A 16557-nucleotide genomic window follows, 5' to 3' on the forward strand; every position below is an offset into this window, starting at 1 on the left:
ATATATATTTTTTTATATATATATATAAAAGGAGTCCAGAGGGGTCTTTCCAGTCAGGAAGGACCGGTCAGAGCAGACCCACGTCATTGCCCGGGACAGCAATGCCTGACGGACCTGGCTGCCTCAGCATCAGCGCAGAGTCTCTCATGTCCATCTGATTCCTGTAACTCCCAGGAATCTCTCACTTTCTCATAAAAAGAAGCCAACTTCAGGCAGCATGAAGTCATACTAAAGACAATCAACCAGTTTCTGCAAGCATGTCACCAGCCGGACAAGTTTCTGCCCCATGCCAGTGCATCGTGGTGTGGTACCACCAGAACGGATGCCCGATGAGCAGTGCGCTGGGCTGGGAACCGCAGGCACAGACACACCTGCCCACCCTGACTGTATTTTGCTAAATAGATGGTTCAAAGAAATAGATTAGTATATTGCTGTAGTATTCAGTGATGTATTTACTGCTGCAAAGCTCCAGATGCTCTGCAAGCCACGATAATACAGTTAAGTGGAAAATGAGTCATTTAAAACCATAATGACTATCATAGCATGACTCCACTGACAACAAACCACCACAACGCAAATGCTGAAAGGTGGATGATACATGTTTGTCAGAGCCATTGGTCCCATCAAACTCTGCCTTCGGGCCAAGTGCCCGCAGCACCCCAACTCCGCCCCCCCCTCCGTGCCGCTGAAGGGAGCCCAGCTGCGGGGGCTGAGCTGCCCCTGCCCTCCCCACGGCATGCAGGTGCAAGTTTCCATCTCCTCAACACCGCGCTCCACCCCACTGCTGCTGACCCACCTCGCTGCTTGGCTTCATGAAAACCACTTCTGTAACTCCCAGGTGAGCAGAGCTGGGCACCTGCATTTTGGCTGTGAGGAGGTAGGGCCACCCCGTTCAAAGCAAAGTGCGGCTGTCCCCAGTCACACCAGCAGGCCTGAGGAGGGGGCTCACACCACGGGGGCCCCGGGAGCAGGGTGTGTGCAGGGCCACCACCCTTTCCGAGGGGACTGGCTCCTGGCCGGATGCGGGCCAGGCCATGCCCATGGGTCCCCATGGCAAACCAATTCCCAGGTGCTTGCTGTGGCTCGTCTAAGGGGCAGGCATGTGAGGGGCCTGGCCTTCTGGTGGGAAGGGACACGAAGGTTCCTGCAGGCCCGCTTTGGCCTTCAGCCTGGCTGAAAAGCAGCTGGGACTGTGTGGAGCCATCCTTTGCTGCCTGCTCCTCAGGCCCTGCTCAAGGAAATGCCCCTCGAGGCAAGCCCCTTGCGAGAGTCAAGGAGGGCTTTTACAGCGTCAGGGAAACGTTAGTTCTCCGCTGACGTGGCAAAGGTGGCTAGGGTAGAAAAGGAAAAAACCAGGGCCACGTTTTCTGCTGGTGTGAAGGAGGCAGCTCTGATGATTTTAAATAAACCATTTTAATATATGTCTGTAGAAAATTTGGCATTAATTTTTTTCCTCATCTCCAAATGAAGCAATTCTCTTGCTTAGTCCTTGGTTAATCCATTCAAAAGCTAGGTAATGGAAAAAACTGGACTAATGTCCTCACTAAAGGCTGAGGCTTTGAGGAGCTGACATCATACGCTAACTCTTATTGCACATACTATTTGCTATAGCGAAGCATCTTTTATTCCCTTAACATAAGCAATGTGCTTTGTTGCTAGACTGTAGAACCATGCAATGTAAGCATAACTCTCCAAAATATGATTGCCTTTATCTAGCTGAAAGCTCTGGGTATGGACCACTTTAGTCCCTCTTATTAGATGTGATAAAACAAGGTCATTCCTTAGTCAACCTGATCGCTGCCTGCCACAGCACCGTTGAGATTTCTGTCATTTATGCAGGGGAACAGGAGAGCTCCTCACAGATCAGATGCTCACGAAAATCATTTACAGCTACATTCACCTTGCATGAAACGGCATAGCCATTCCATCAGCCTACACATTTCAGTCTCTCTTTAACTACCCTCTTGTGGTGTCTCTGAAGAACGACAGCCTTTTCTAGCAGGCTAAAATAAATCCAGCTCTACTTGGCCGTTCCAGTAGTAACCGAGACAAAACTTTCCTTTTGGAGGGCAAGTAGCTGGTGGTTGTTTTAGAGGTTTGGGTTTTTTTAATCAAATGTGCTCCAGATGCATCATGTTTGCCCCGAATACACTGAGGCCCTTCAAAAATAGGAACTACTGAAAATCCCAGCAAATATATACTTCTATTTTTAGTTGTCTTTAAAAGAAAAAAAAAAAAAAAAATCTAGTTTCCAAGCTTTTGATGCTAATGCAATCTCTGCTGCATCAAAAAAAACCCAACCCACCGCTGATTCAATGGAAACTAGTTAAGGGCTTTGAAGATGCAAAGCGGAAGATGCATGTCATCAACATACAGTAATATTGTATATTTGATAGGTAAAGTCTCTATTTAATCAGTTGATTAAGTTTTCGCTTAATTACTTTCTTGTCTTGAAACAAAGATGATTGTACTGGGGGTGGATAGCTAGGTTCCTAGGGATAAATGCAAGTTTTTCAGTAGAGAAACATATCATAAATCCAACCAAGAAAAATGCTGCCCACTGAGTGAGTTTCAATACTGGGCAATAGTGATGATTAAACAAGCCACACTAGGTGGTAAAATACAGCATATCTGCCCTCAATAACCAGAATGACCACAAGCCTTATCAACTTGGGTCAGTACTTGAGGTACTTGAATTATCAATAAATAAGTAAATCCATTCTTTCATGAAGATAATTTTAGCAAACCTAGGACCCCAGGAGGTTGTTAACACGGGTTAGGGTTGAAAGTGCATTCTAAAGACAAAACAGCACCCCAGAAATTCCTCATCTGTTACCACCACTGACTCTGCAATTTACCTGATGCAGAGTTGTGTTCTCGTGGTGACTAAGGCAGTAACCTAGTTCCCCTGGGTGACTCCTGGGATGACTCAGGCGGTAGGTGGCTGGCATTACACTGGTGAGACTGAGTTTTGTGTTCCCAGCTGCACTTTTCCCATTTATAAAATGGGGAAAATCATATAGTGAAGTCTGTATTACCAGACCAGCAGAGGAAACGTCAAATGCAATGATTGCAATTTACACAAAAGGCCTCAGCAGAAACCAGCAAAAAGGATGCATGAGACCGTAGGGTGCCATCATGATTTCATACTCTACTCTTTGCTGTATAGAGCTTTATGTCTGTGATATTGCGCCTGACATTGTGTATGCATTTTGATGTATACGAATACATGTGTTTCTATATGCAGACAAACAGTGCACAAATGAGGAGGGGGTATTCTTTATGACCAGGAAACGACTTTGTGCTAAAATGAGTTTAGTTGCAAGATACCTGTGGAAAAAGATAGGTGTCCTCCCCCCCCCATCCCCTCCCCATCCCCCCCAAACACACAGCTGGCAGAAAGGGACCATGCTGGAAACTGTCTGCCAACTCCACGATAATCACTTCGAGGCGTTGCCAGCTGGGAACTTCCACCTTGCCCACCGCCGCAAGCAGTCTAAGCCCCTCCAGATGGAGACAGGGCACAGGGAGAACAGAGTCTGCCCTCACCTGCAGCTTTGTTTCTTCTTGGCTAGCGAAAATCTGGAGTCTTTTGTAGTGGTTACCACGGCTGATTCAATGAGGCCTTCAGTTTTCACTCTGGTCTTTAGTACTACCAAAGGGTTTTTTTTGTGTTATAGCAGCAGTGAGAAAAGCTCACTTGCCCCAATCAGGACACCAAGCACAGTGCAATCACATAGTAAGAGACAGACTGTGTCCCAAAGAGGTTCACACAAGGAATGGCTAGGATTGGTACTTCACAGTGCAAAAGAAGGAAGATCTGATGAGACTGTAAAATCCCACCGCTCATTTGCATTTACTTCTCTGAACCAGCTAAGTTAGAGGCTAGTCTCAATCTGGAGGTAAGGAAGAGTCACCTTCAAAAGGCAATTCAGACCATTTAAGTTGGGATCCTGCTCCAAATCGCCTTCTGAAGCTATGGATGAGTATGCCTCCAAAGATGGCAGTTGGAGTCCAAAGAAGCAAGTTGGTTTATCCAGGTGAGACTTAACCGAGTCACCGTGGGAGTAACAAAACCCTGTATAATTTGAGTCTTTGGTCATTGTTTGAACCACAGTTCGCTCTTCTTTCTTGCCAGAAACAGAAGCAGTAAGCCAAGTAGCTCCTCTGTACATGGAATATAACCAACGGTCTGTTACCTTGTTCCAGTGCCCCAGGTGGCTTTCAGCAGAGGTCACCTGCATGTGTGAAGCAGTAGTTAGAGTTCAAGTTATCAAGAATCATGCTAAATATTTACTTAACAAGGCACAGCCACAGCAAATGAAAATACTTTCAGTAAAATCCTCCCCCCCTGCCATCTTCCAGTCCAGCAAGGACTACAAATTTTCATGAGCTCATACAGGCAAAGGTAAAAAGGAACAAAAATATACAGTGCCTATGGCTCTCGGAAAAAGTTGTCTGCAGTGTTTATTGCTGCCTATAATAGATTTAGCTATCATATGCCATGAAAGAGAACGTGACTGGCAAAAAGGCAGGAGAGTATCAGTAAGGTATCAATAGCAGAAAACTAGGTTTGAGCTAGATATTTAGTAAAGAAAGACAAAGGCGGCAATGTAGAAGGTTAAAAAAGAAGGGACAAAGTGCGGCCTAAGATGAACGTTGTATCAGGGAACAAACGTTATGACTGCCTTCAAAGAATCACTTTCTATACACTGCTTTAGTTGGCATCTCAACTGGCGACAGGAAGCTGCTAAGTAGAAAACTAGTTGGAGTGTGGGAAGGTGGGAGCTTTAAAGCACAAAGCAAAGGTCTTGGGTGTTGTAAGCAGAGTAGCTCAGGGTTTTCTGTGATCCAAATCTCTCACACCCTACAGAATAATACCCTTCTGACTCGTTTCATTCCTACAGGTGGTATTTGGCACGGTCTTTACATGAACTTGATTTCTTAACTACTAGTGATTCAAAAATAGAAGATTTAAGACAAATGTCTTGAATGGAAAACCCTGCTAAAAGGATTGTCTATACCTGCCAGCTAATGTCCCTATATCAAACTTCTGAAAAGCAATGAATGCATCTGAAAAAGTTTAGAAGCATTAAAAATCTTGTTTTATCTCTTACTACAGCTTTCAGGCATATTCCTCTGAGCATCACCACTCTTATAGGAAGACCTGACACCCAGATCTTCAAAGGCATATAGCCACTTAAATTGTATTGAATTCAAAGGGAGTGAAATGCCTCAGTGCTTTCTGGGACTCCGGGAGTGAGGGTTCATTGGCTTGATTGGGAATTAAGGACCATCAGCAGGAGTACACTCAGCACCTGGGAGGACAAGGATCATAGTCTGTACAATCAGATACCACATTTCTTCCCCCTGAAGACACTGACAAAGCTGTTAGGACTCCTATTACACTGCTCTGAGATGAGCCTGGAAGATGATGCTCTCATCAGACCCTCTCTCATGGGGACCCTCACGCTGTATCTGTGCAACCTTGCTCCAATAGTTTTCATCCTTCTACAGCCATCTGTAACTGGTTTTCATCAGAAACTTGGACGGTTTTTAATGATGTGCATCCAGAAGACTGAGATACAGGTTCCTCGCAGAAAAAAGAAAAAAAGGTCTTTTTGCATACTATGCTACTACTGTACATTCTGCACAGTTTACACAAAATTGGATTTAGAAAAAGACTTAGGGCTATTCTTTTCTCTTAGTTACATGGTTGAAAATCAGGGAAATTTCACTTTCATCAGATTTACATGGGAATAAGAGTAGAATGCAGACAGAAGCGCTACAGGGCGGAAGAGAAACAAAACCAAATATATGGTATATATGGTATATAAACCAACCTGGTATATATGGCTGCATACATTTAATTGCTTACCAAAACAACTGGCAATTATTGAGGTAGGAGAAAGAAAGATTTCCTGAGTCTTGCTCAAGAAAGCAAATGTCAATGCCACAGCTTACCTCTGCCAAAGTAACCTGGATAAAGGTTTTGAAGTGTTTGCAACAAGCTTGTAAAAAAACCAAACAACAAAACCCAACAAAAAAATCCCTGAACTAAAAAAATCCTCCTGGAAATCATGTTTCATGAGGAGCTAATTTTTTTTTTTCCAAAAAAGGACACCATGAAAGCTGTACTATGAAGAACTAAACAATTTGCAAGAAATTGGACATATTTATGTACAAATTGTTCATAGTAACTGATAGCCATATTCTTAGCTGATGAAAACTCGTAAAATGCCACTGTCTTGTGTGGAACTGCACAAATTCACAAAAAGGCTTGCATACAGCCACGTACTTAGGTGCGGGACTATCTTGAAAGACCAACTGGTCAGTTAAGTAAAAGCTAATGTAAGTAGGGTCTTACTATATTTTAAAGAATCTGGACAAGCCAAGGATCTGGTCTCCTTTTTGTTCCTTTTTTCCTGATTAGTATAATAATTTTAATGAGATGGCTTATAAAAGCTTGCCATTTCCTTTACATTTTTAATAGCTATTTTTTCTGAACAAAAACCCACTCTTGGGAAAAAGTATCTCTTCCCCATAGCAACGATGGGGTACTCCACACAAAGAAGCACCTAGCAGTTTAGTTCACATTTTTTAATAACATGGCACAATTTACATTACACAAGTCTTCGCTGATGAGGAAACATGCTGAAGATTGAGAGCCGCTTCACTTTTCTTTTCACACAGGATCTAGAAAGGACTTTATTACATACAGGATAAACAGCAAAAAGGTTCGTATATAACAATCTCTTTACAATACTGAAAACTACCACTACGGTTCCAGTGTACATATTCTTCAGGGTTGGGGTTTTTTTTTGTATTTTTCCTTTTGTTCTTAAAAAAAAAAAACCACTGCACAACATCTGGAGTTCACAAAATCTGAAGCTCACAACTAAACCTTCAGTTGACTACTAAAATAGATCTCTGATCATTAGAAACAACTGTTTGTAGTTAACTTTTTTCTTTTTTTTTTTTTTTTTGCCAAAACAGGATAACAACTTCAGATAGCACTTTAATACACTAGAAGACCAATGGAACTAATTTTATTTCATACATATATTTTACAGTCCAGTAGACAAGATATTGAATTATCTCTGATAAAGTCATATTCTCTCCAAATATTTAGACAAGAAACTTAACGCGTTATAAAAAAGTGTGTTATGAAAAGACAGATTTCAGAAGATTGATGCATATTTTTAAAAAGGACCATGTTCTTCATGTTATTTCATGTCTTCTATGATTAGGGAACAACAAGGCTGACCTGTTAACTATTCACAGACTTTATTACCAACTGAAATACAATAAATTGCATTATGAAATCTGCATTGGAGTTCATTAATGAAACTACTGATCCACAGTGAAAACATATCCATCATTTAGAAAAGTATTAGCTTTCTTGTAGGATTTGTTCCAATGTAGCTAAAAATCACTTAACAAAAAAAAAAAAAGTGTGTGTACAGAGAAAAATGACACACTGGCAATAAAAACAGACACGAATGGCTATAAGCAGATGTTCTTCCAAAAATAAATTTGACACGTTAAGTGACGAAAGTTCTGGAAAATATCCAGCATTTGATTATTACTCTGTTTAGCCCAGATTAACGTGACTGAAAACCAATCTATCATGACTACAGTATCAGTGATTACAGATCGCTAACCCTGATGCGTTCTAAGGAATACATGAGCTACAGTAACGTCAGCATCTTGATGCAGGGGTTCAGACAGAAAACTACACTTCTAATGGGCTGTTTCTTCATCAAAACAAGCAAGAGAAATAGGTTTCCATTACAGATGAGCTTGTTCAGGGAAAATATGACTTTAGTTATGTTGTGTGTTGAAAAGGCTCCTTTGAGTTATAAAGGCTTTTGTGAAAAGCCTTAAAATTCATTGCATAGTTGAAGGGGTTTAGCTGTCTATAACAATATATGTAACACAGCATAAGCAGACTGTGTTGATCAATATTAAGTTTGCAAATAGCACAGTTTAAGAAGTATTAATGTATTATGTTACTTAATTTTATCTATTTACATTTGTACAAAGTAAAGCTTTCATCTTACCCTTTTTGCATATATGAACCATTAACCCATGAAGCAATCTTTTTACATAAATATCTACAATTGTCTTCACTTCTGGTCTGAAAGAGCTTTGTATGGTTGATATTGGTGGTGGTTTGTTTCTAGTCAAATCATTCAGATTAATGTCTTGTTCTTCAGTTCAAATTTTGAAATTTTTAAACTAGAAATAAAATAGAGTAGGAGACACGAGGAACATATGGACTTGGCTAAAAGATCTGGAAAATTTCAACATACAATATACAAAAAAACCATTTCAAAATCTTTGCACTCAGGTCTATACATATTGTACAGTGGGTCACATCCCCAGTCTGTATCAATGACTAGTAAGAAGGTCTTTATACTATGTTCATTTACAACGTTCTGTCCCTCTTTCTCTCGTTTTTATTTATTCTCACTCTGCTTATCGAGCTTCAATGTCCTTGAGGGTGTGAGAAGGAGGCCTCTCTCTCATCTCTGTTGACAGAGGAGTAGTCCTTCTGGGAGACCCAGGCCGAGGTCCCAGAGTAGAAATAAGAGGTGGAGGGGCACTGAGAGCTGCTGTGGGGGGAGTTTTATTGAGGATGCCATTTTGGTGTCCCGTCGGGGGACTGACTCTGGGGTAGTGCATGCTAGGAAGTCCTGGCGTGATTAGGCTTGGGTGAGGCAGGTGCCCATCCAAGGCGGCAGGGTGAACTGAGTGCAGGCGTGCATGTTCATAGTCCTCTCTGAGCATGTGCAACCGCTCCCTATCATCCAAGTGGTTGCCCCTCTCATGCTCACGTCGAGGGTCAACAGAGAGAGGGTGGTGGTGATGGTGGTGGTGATTGTAGTCGTGGGGTTCCCGATCCCTGAATGACCTGTCCGCTTCATATAATCTTGGCGCAGAAAGACGATGAAGGGGGTCATTTCTTAGCAAAAAGTCTCTGCCCAGGGGGTCTCTCCGATGAATATCTAGCTCTCTGTAAGGATCTCTTAAGGGATCTCTCATTGGATCCCAGTGGAAAGAAGGATAGGGGAAACGTTCTCCACCAGGAATTGGGCTAATTCCCATAAAAGGGGTCATCATGCGAGTCCTATCCAGGCCACTGATGCTGTTCATGTGATGTATACCAGTTACACCTACAGTCATGGGCATAGACACTAAAGGACTTGGATGGACGTTAGATGTAGATATAGGTGGTGGCTGATCAGATGACCTATGAGTCTGAGGTCCCTCAGGTTGAACATCATGGTCTTCCTTTCGCTCCTCCTTCACTTTGACTTCATTGCTTTTCTTCGGATTATCATATGCCGGCTCATTCTTCCTCTCAGCCTCACGGTTTGAAGTACTATTAGGCCTGTTGCTCTCCACAACAGGGGGCCTAGCATAGGGTGAAGGAACCCTGGGCATTTGCTTAGACTCTTCCACCACTCGGCTTTCATGGCTCAGGCCTTCCTTCTCCGAAATATAGTTGTCCTTCACCTTGTGCTCTTCAACATTAATTTCCTTCCGAGATTCGGAGTGATCCCTCTCTCGTTCTTTGGGTTTCTCTTTTTCTCGAACCTCGGGATTCAGATGGCTCCTGATCTGCTCATTTGAGCTGCGATTATGTCCGAGGGAGTTTACTGGATGGATAGGTGCTGGCGAAGGATGGCTGGAGTGTCTTTTCTCAATGCTCTCCCTAGAAGAAAGAGAAGCGTAAAAATGAAGGCATGAGAAACTCTGCAAATAAAAAAGCATCTAGGGTGTCTGACTTCATACTCGTTGCTTTGCAGAAAGCTAGTAACATGCACCATTAAATCCACTGTTCCTTTTGCACACCCAAAACACCAGAAGAACATCCCATCTCTAAACTAGGCCTATTCTATTATCTCCACCCAGGAGAAGATCCCTGAAGCTGCTTTGTGCGAGATCTGATTGAGATTTCAAACACTGAAGTCCACAAAAGGCTCCCAAGGGAATCTAGCTGTAGTACACATATTTCTAAGACAATGGCCTCAATTGTTTGCAAAGAAGAGGGAAAAATAAAAACATACTCATTTCATCTAAAAAAAGTGAGACAGTTAAATCCAAATTACATGGTTAATAGTATTTTACCTGCTTCTTCTATTAAGAATTTGGGAAAATAGATGACATTTTGTTCAACTGACTTTTTAAAAAATTTCTAGACCTATGTACGTTATTAATTTCTTATGTCTATTCTCTTCAATCTTCTAGCTTTTCAATTTACTTCTCACAATTCAATTTACTTCTTAAAATTGAAAACAAAAACCTATCAAGACACCAGTACTGATGGAGACAATCCATGTCTCTGCACAGGTAGGCACTTCTGTAAGTGTGCAATGAACCTCAGTGCAGGTGTTTTAATAGAGGCGGCCATCATGCACAGATTATGCGCCGTCTTCCTCAGCAGAGATCAGTCTACGCTATATGCCCATCAGTCAGGCTAGCTCTGAAAGTATCATCTCTCTGGAGTCAGTTGCTCTTCAGATTACCAATCCTTTCCCATTTCTAGGGTAGAGCAAGCAGAGCAGGGACAGGGCCAATGCATTTCCCTGCCAATGCCAGTAAGTCTCGAAATACTGTGAATTCATTCCATCTTTCAAACCTATTTATGTTGCACAAAAGATGAGAGAATAATTGTCTGGCAGTGGACAAAAACCTAAGTATGTGAATGGATCCTGTACCAACTATTTTCTGGAAGCAGTGTTGACCAGGAGTTGTTACAGGCAACACTAAGTGGAAAAGCCTTCCTATTTAAAATGAATCAAATTCATAAGGTAAATCTAATTCCTCAGTTCCAATGATTTTAACCTCTCACTAGTTTCAATTGATCTCTGAGTTGGAGTCTTTCCATAAAGACAGCTCCAGGTATTCAGTGTTGGACACGTGCTGTTTGCTGAGCATGGAAATTCTGTTCCATGCGGGGTGATGGACAATGTGTTGTTAAAGGCGAAAGTGAGGGATAAGCAGTGAGGCCCTCTGAAGTCCCAACCAGCTCCCATTTACATGTTCTCCTTTGGGTGCTGCAGTCTCTGCTTAGCAAAGTGCAACCTGAACACGCTTGGATGAGGACAGCAGGTTGAAACTCACTCTGAACAAGACGAGCCATACCGGCTGGCTGAAGGGCTTGCTCCTTCAGCTATACAATTTCTGCTATACAATTTCTGCTACCTGCTTTTTTGCTGAGCTGAACTGCGTAAGATTTCTACCTGTAGGTACTTTTGGATGGTGAAACTGCAGCAACTGCAGCAAAAATATCTTTCAAAAGGAGACTCATTATTGTAACCTCACCAGATGCATCTTTTGCTGAGTCTAGACTGAACTGTTGAAACTGTCACTTTATGGGCCATGTCTGAGAGACCTCAGAGAGTCCAGAACGTGACCGCTAGAAAACATTTATGAGTTGGAGCATTTGATACCAGAACTGCCTAGTCTGCACTGACTACCAATTAGCTCCTTGGTATCAGGTTCTGCTTTGATTGACTGTGCCCTAAACGGTCTGGAAATTGTGTCCTGACTCTAATTTCCCTCCCCTTGCTTTCCACCAAAAGTTGAGGCATTTGATTTAACAGCTCCCAGATTTGGACACAGTGAGACCAAGTCAAGGCACTCCAGTGAAGGCTTCTCAACGTGAAGACTTGGTTCTTTTACTTTGCTGGGAAACCACTGGCTTGTGGACTCTGCAATTACCCAGTCTTCCATTTACTTTGCTCATGGGACTAGTTCAGAGGGCACCCTTAATTGTTTTATTTCACTAGGAGAGCTCATTGAGTCCTTTTGCTGATATTTAATCAATTTTATATATAATTGATGTATTTTAAATTATGCATAAAATTTAGAGAAAATAACAGGCATTTTCTGTAACTAAAGAAAAATATATGTGCAACCAAAATAACATATTCCTTTGCCAATTTCATCCTGTTCAATTACAGTGACGGTATTATCTCAAGAGGCTATTGATTATATAGCTCACTTAAGTGAACTACATGTAGTTCAGTGGTCAGAGAGGGAATAATTTTTTATCCTCAGATCTGTCAAGGGCTCCTTAGGTTAATAATACGGGAACAGCTCTAAGCCTCTGTCTCCATAAAGAAGAAACTTAAGATCATGGATCATGTTCTCAACTGAACTTATTACTAAGTAAGGTATGTTTTGAGGCTGTATGCTACACTGAAAGATACTGAGTATGCCAAGTACTTTGCCTCATTTATGTTGACAAAAAGATCAACAGATTCTTGGTTTGTTTTTTTTTTTTAATGTTATATACATACACTTAAATGTCATTATTAGAATAGAATTGCTCAGTGACATCTTTTAAACAAAATACGCCTGAGAAGGAACAAATCCTATTTTTCACAACAGCTATTTTTACTGATTTTTTTTCTAATGCTGGGCTGGAGTAACAGAGTCCTTAAAACAAAAAAACCTCCACAACTGCAAACGATGTTCCAGGAGAAAGTGGGCACCATATCAGGACATTGCAGTGTAACTCCCCAGCCAGCTCTGCACCTAGGAAAGGTTCACAGATTGTAGTTTAATATTATCTAGGCATCTTGAGGGATTTACCTTATCTCAGTCTAGCTGGGAGGGGGCTGCGGTACACTGGCCATACAGCTTATCCAAGAAGAGTGACCAGTGATTCATTGCACCCCACTCTAACACTGATCTTAGATGAGGAAGAGCCAAGCTAAGAGGTACCTCTGAGGTACCTTTCCACTGAAAACAGAAGAAATCTAGATGAATGCTTTGGGCTAGACGGCCCATTTGGGGGCTGATAAAGTTAGACCCTTGATGACAGGATGATTTTGAGATGATATCATACCTCCGGGCACGATTCCCAGTTCTTCCTGTTTGGGCAAATTAGCTTAAAATAGGTAACAGAGATTGGGACCTCAACTAGAAAGCAGGGCTACATCCTCACCCCGCTGGGTGCCACTGAAGGTAAAAGAATAGGTATGAGAGGCTCACAAACTACTCCAGACATTATCTACATAGGGAGCACGTCTCCAGGAAGGGATTCTCAGCATCTTCTCCTACAGGCAACAGTGTGAGCATGCTGCAAAGTAGAACTCTTCAAAACCACACAGATGGATGCACAGCGACACTAGATCGGCAAAAACATTATTGTACTAAACTGGTAGCCATAATTGTGCAGAAGTATGAAGTATGAATGACGCTTACTTTTAAGCTCTCAAATTACTGAAAATAAATATGTTCTGAGCTATGATATGGAGTTCAGGCAATGCCAAAGCAGCTTGCAAGGAATGTATTTCTTAAAGGGATTTTCTTCAGCAAACTTCATAAGAAAACAACAAAACAGCAACTGAAATAATCACATAATTCTAAAGACTACCCGTATCATTAGTAACTAAAATGCTTTGCCATTCAAGCCAGTAAAGTTACTCACATGCTTAAGCATTTTGCAGGACAGAATCCCCAATTTGTAACAGCAATTTATTTTGAAGCATTAACACCAGACATGAAAATAATGAAGCTATGCTACCAAACAGAAAATATTCCAAATGGAAAATGTAGGTGAAAAGATCTGTAGTTTGACTCGCTCTTCACATTTTACAATAACATAGAAAAACTCTTAAATGTATTTTTAGAATATCTAATGTGTTAGCATAACTTCTTTTAGAAAAGGCTACTAATGCGTATATTTGGGTTAGTGACAGAGAAGTCAGAAAAGCACAACTCCTAAATATTCTTTTATGTTAAAAAATTAGAAACAAATAGCCATTATGTAGTAAAGTAATGTGCAAACTTAACAGGAAAGCCATTAAGCCACAACTGAAAAAGCTGATATCATCCTCTCTACATTTTTCAAGGAAGGCATGACACTTGCTGAATGGCAAATTCTTTCAATTTGGTACTTAAATGTTAAGAGGAATTGTTACTGAGTTAACTGTATAATGGGAACAGTCCTGACAAAAAAATATGACCAGGTTTTACTTTCATTAACCCTTCCCAGCCTGGACATGTTAGCGTGCAAGTCCATGTAAAACACTGAATAAAAACTGTGCTTGAAGGTGTGTAACAGCAGTGCATGTGTGCATGGCTTTTTTGAGGGGAATTAAGGTTGATTTAATGAACTGCATGCACTGAAACTTACTGTGGTATTGGAACATGACATACCCGGTGCATTTTATAGTGTTATAGTTTTACAACTTTATCAGTGGTCCCTCTGGTCAGTCCATTTCTGAGGAGGGAGGCAGCATTATTTGCTTTGCAGACAAGGTCCGATTTACAAAGTTATTTAAGTATTCAAAGGTGCAGATATGCGTCTGATGGACTTTGTAATCCTTTTTTTCATCCTGTCAGGCACCTTTCTACACGTTAAGTCTTCAAAACACCTATGAAAATGTGACCAGCAAGGTAACCGAGTGTGTGGGTCTGATTCTGTTCTCACTTGACACTGCCTGAACTCTGCACCAGCAAAGCTCCTTCTGATGAAGTGCGGTGCAAGTGGGAAGAGAAACAGATGCAGTAGGAAACACCCGAGTTAGAAACCTGCATCTTCCGTAGTGCCTCGCGTCGTAGGCAGCAATGGTGTCAGCTCTCCAGGTGTCCCTCTACTGAAGCTCTGGTTTAACAATGTGCCAGGCTGGGAAGGGTTAAAAGCGGAACAGAGCCCCAAGCTTTGAACTAGACAATTCTTGGAAGTGTTCTTTCGTACCTTTCTTTGTCATCTTTACTAACAGATGAGTCTCGTTTATCTACATCTCTATCTCTGTCATGAGCTGCAGCAGATGAACTGCGCTCCAGCTCTCCTGGCTTCAGCCAGGGCGGAGGGGTCGGGAACGAAGGAGGAGTTCGGTGCAGTCGGTTCCAGGGCTCGTGAGGGTTGCTAAAGCTCTGCATACTGGGGCCATCCTTGTGGCCGAACATTGAGTTGGGTGCTGAAATGGTGAAGTGGAAAACAAAAAGGTTTAAGAAAAAGGTATGCTCTAGTGAAGGTACTTACCAAAAAAACTTTTACAGCACTCAGAGTTAAAATGAATACATATTATTGGGAGCTGGAAAAGGAAAGGAAATTAACAGAGATTCATTAGAGGGTCTCATTCCTAAAAATGGGCAGGCATCTGACAGCTGTTTTAATTGGAAAGGGAAATGCTGTGGATAAAATTGACGAGGAATGAAGTAGTAAGATAGAAGTGACAATGATCCTTATTCCAACTATTTTGGAGACATCAGGAAATGACTATTATATGGACTATAAATAATGGAACTTGTTGCATTTGATCCTGAACCAAAGTAAAGTAATATGTGACCAAAATCATGCCAGATTTGAAGTATGGAGAAAGAGAGTGATTTTTAAAAGGATGATCTTTTGTGACTGGCCAAATCTAGAGAAATGTTGATGATCCTGGACAAATAAATGCAGGTTAGTGATCTTTTCCAGGCACATGTCCTGGATTACTGGTGAGAAAGGAAAAAAAAAAAAAAAATGTTCCCATCCACAGCTAGGGATGCTGCACACGTTAACTATTTTTGAACATGCAACAAAACCATGAGAAATTTCACAAACTCCTTAGACTCATCGGTTCTGTATTATTTTTTTTTTTACTGAACAATGTAATGGTGACATTTAGCACTATGTTGAACCCAAACTACTAAGTAACTAACAGAAAATAATTTACTGATGACTAAGAAATTATGTTATTTAGATGAAAAAGGTTGCTTTTCAAATTCCCATCTCTTAGTGGTACATGGTCTTAGCAACTAGTAAAAAAGACAGCAAACAGTCACCATCACTCAATATTCTGAATTACACAGCAAAGAATAATTCATAAACAAAGAGGTTACTCACTAACTGTCGGGTTCCCGAGTCCCCCGAAGGCGTTACTACCCACTGCAGTGAGACCGCTGAAGGAAGCCGGTCGATTGAAAGGCTCTGCAAACCAACGGAAACAGCTGAAGCTCACTGGCATGTTGGTAATTATGATAAAGCATTAGCGTGTTATCCAACTGCATTACGTCTGCATGAAAGCTCAGTCTGTGCCCATCAGTAGTTGAACATCATCCTCCCACAACACAGCAGTGATTGTGAGGGGGTGGGACATAAAAAACCTTCTTTTTTTCCCCAATGACAGCGTGCATGGGATCATCTTACTAGAAAAACTTCCTTTTCAAAGTAAAACAAGATGTTAAAATATACATGATATTGAGGCCTGTACTTCTGCATAAGTAGCTACTTCATTTAAAACCTGCAAACATCTCCATTTTTATTTCCTTTTATTCCCTTCTAATTCAATTCCGTGGTCTTTCTCAGGAAATGTCCCTGGCTAGCAAGACTATTATTAACTCTGGCAACTGTGCTCCAAAACCCTTCAGGCCATGTCTCCTAAACCATAGCCAGGATATAAATAAAATGTCCTATTACGCTGATATGTCATGCTGACTTGAACGTTTTGTAATTCTCTTGATATTTATGGCTAATACTATACGAAAAACTAGTGTGGACTGAAAAATATTGGAGTACTTTTTTTTAGTAGTTAATGCATACAGACT

General features: G+C 41.3%; 1 protein-coding gene across 2 annotated transcripts in view; it reads right to left on the reverse strand.

Moving 5' to 3' along the window:
• Positions 1-6663: 6663 nt before the first annotated feature.
• The window catches only part of AUTS2 (autism susceptibility candidate 2), a 28042-nt gene continuing 18148 nt past the window's right edge, over positions 6664-16557 (reverse strand). For both annotated transcript variants that reach the window (XM_009319276.1, XM_009319277.1), the window contains 3 exons: positions 15857-15940; positions 14723-14945; positions 6664-9721 (listed from right to left, as the gene is read on the reverse strand). In XM_009319276.1, coding sequence (XP_009317551.1) covers positions 8482-9721; positions 14723-14945; positions 15857-15940 — 1547 coding nt within the window. In that variant the 3' untranslated portion in view covers positions 6664-8481. The remainder of the gene's footprint in view (positions 9722-14722; positions 14946-15856; positions 15941-16557) is intronic.

Source organism: Pygoscelis adeliae, unplaced genomic scaffold, assembly GCF_000699105.1.
Source record: "Pygoscelis adeliae isolate BGI_AS28 unplaced genomic scaffold, ASM69910v1 Scaffold282, whole genome shotgun sequence".
NCBI lineage: Eukaryota > Metazoa > Chordata > Aves > Sphenisciformes > Spheniscidae > Pygoscelis > Pygoscelis adeliae.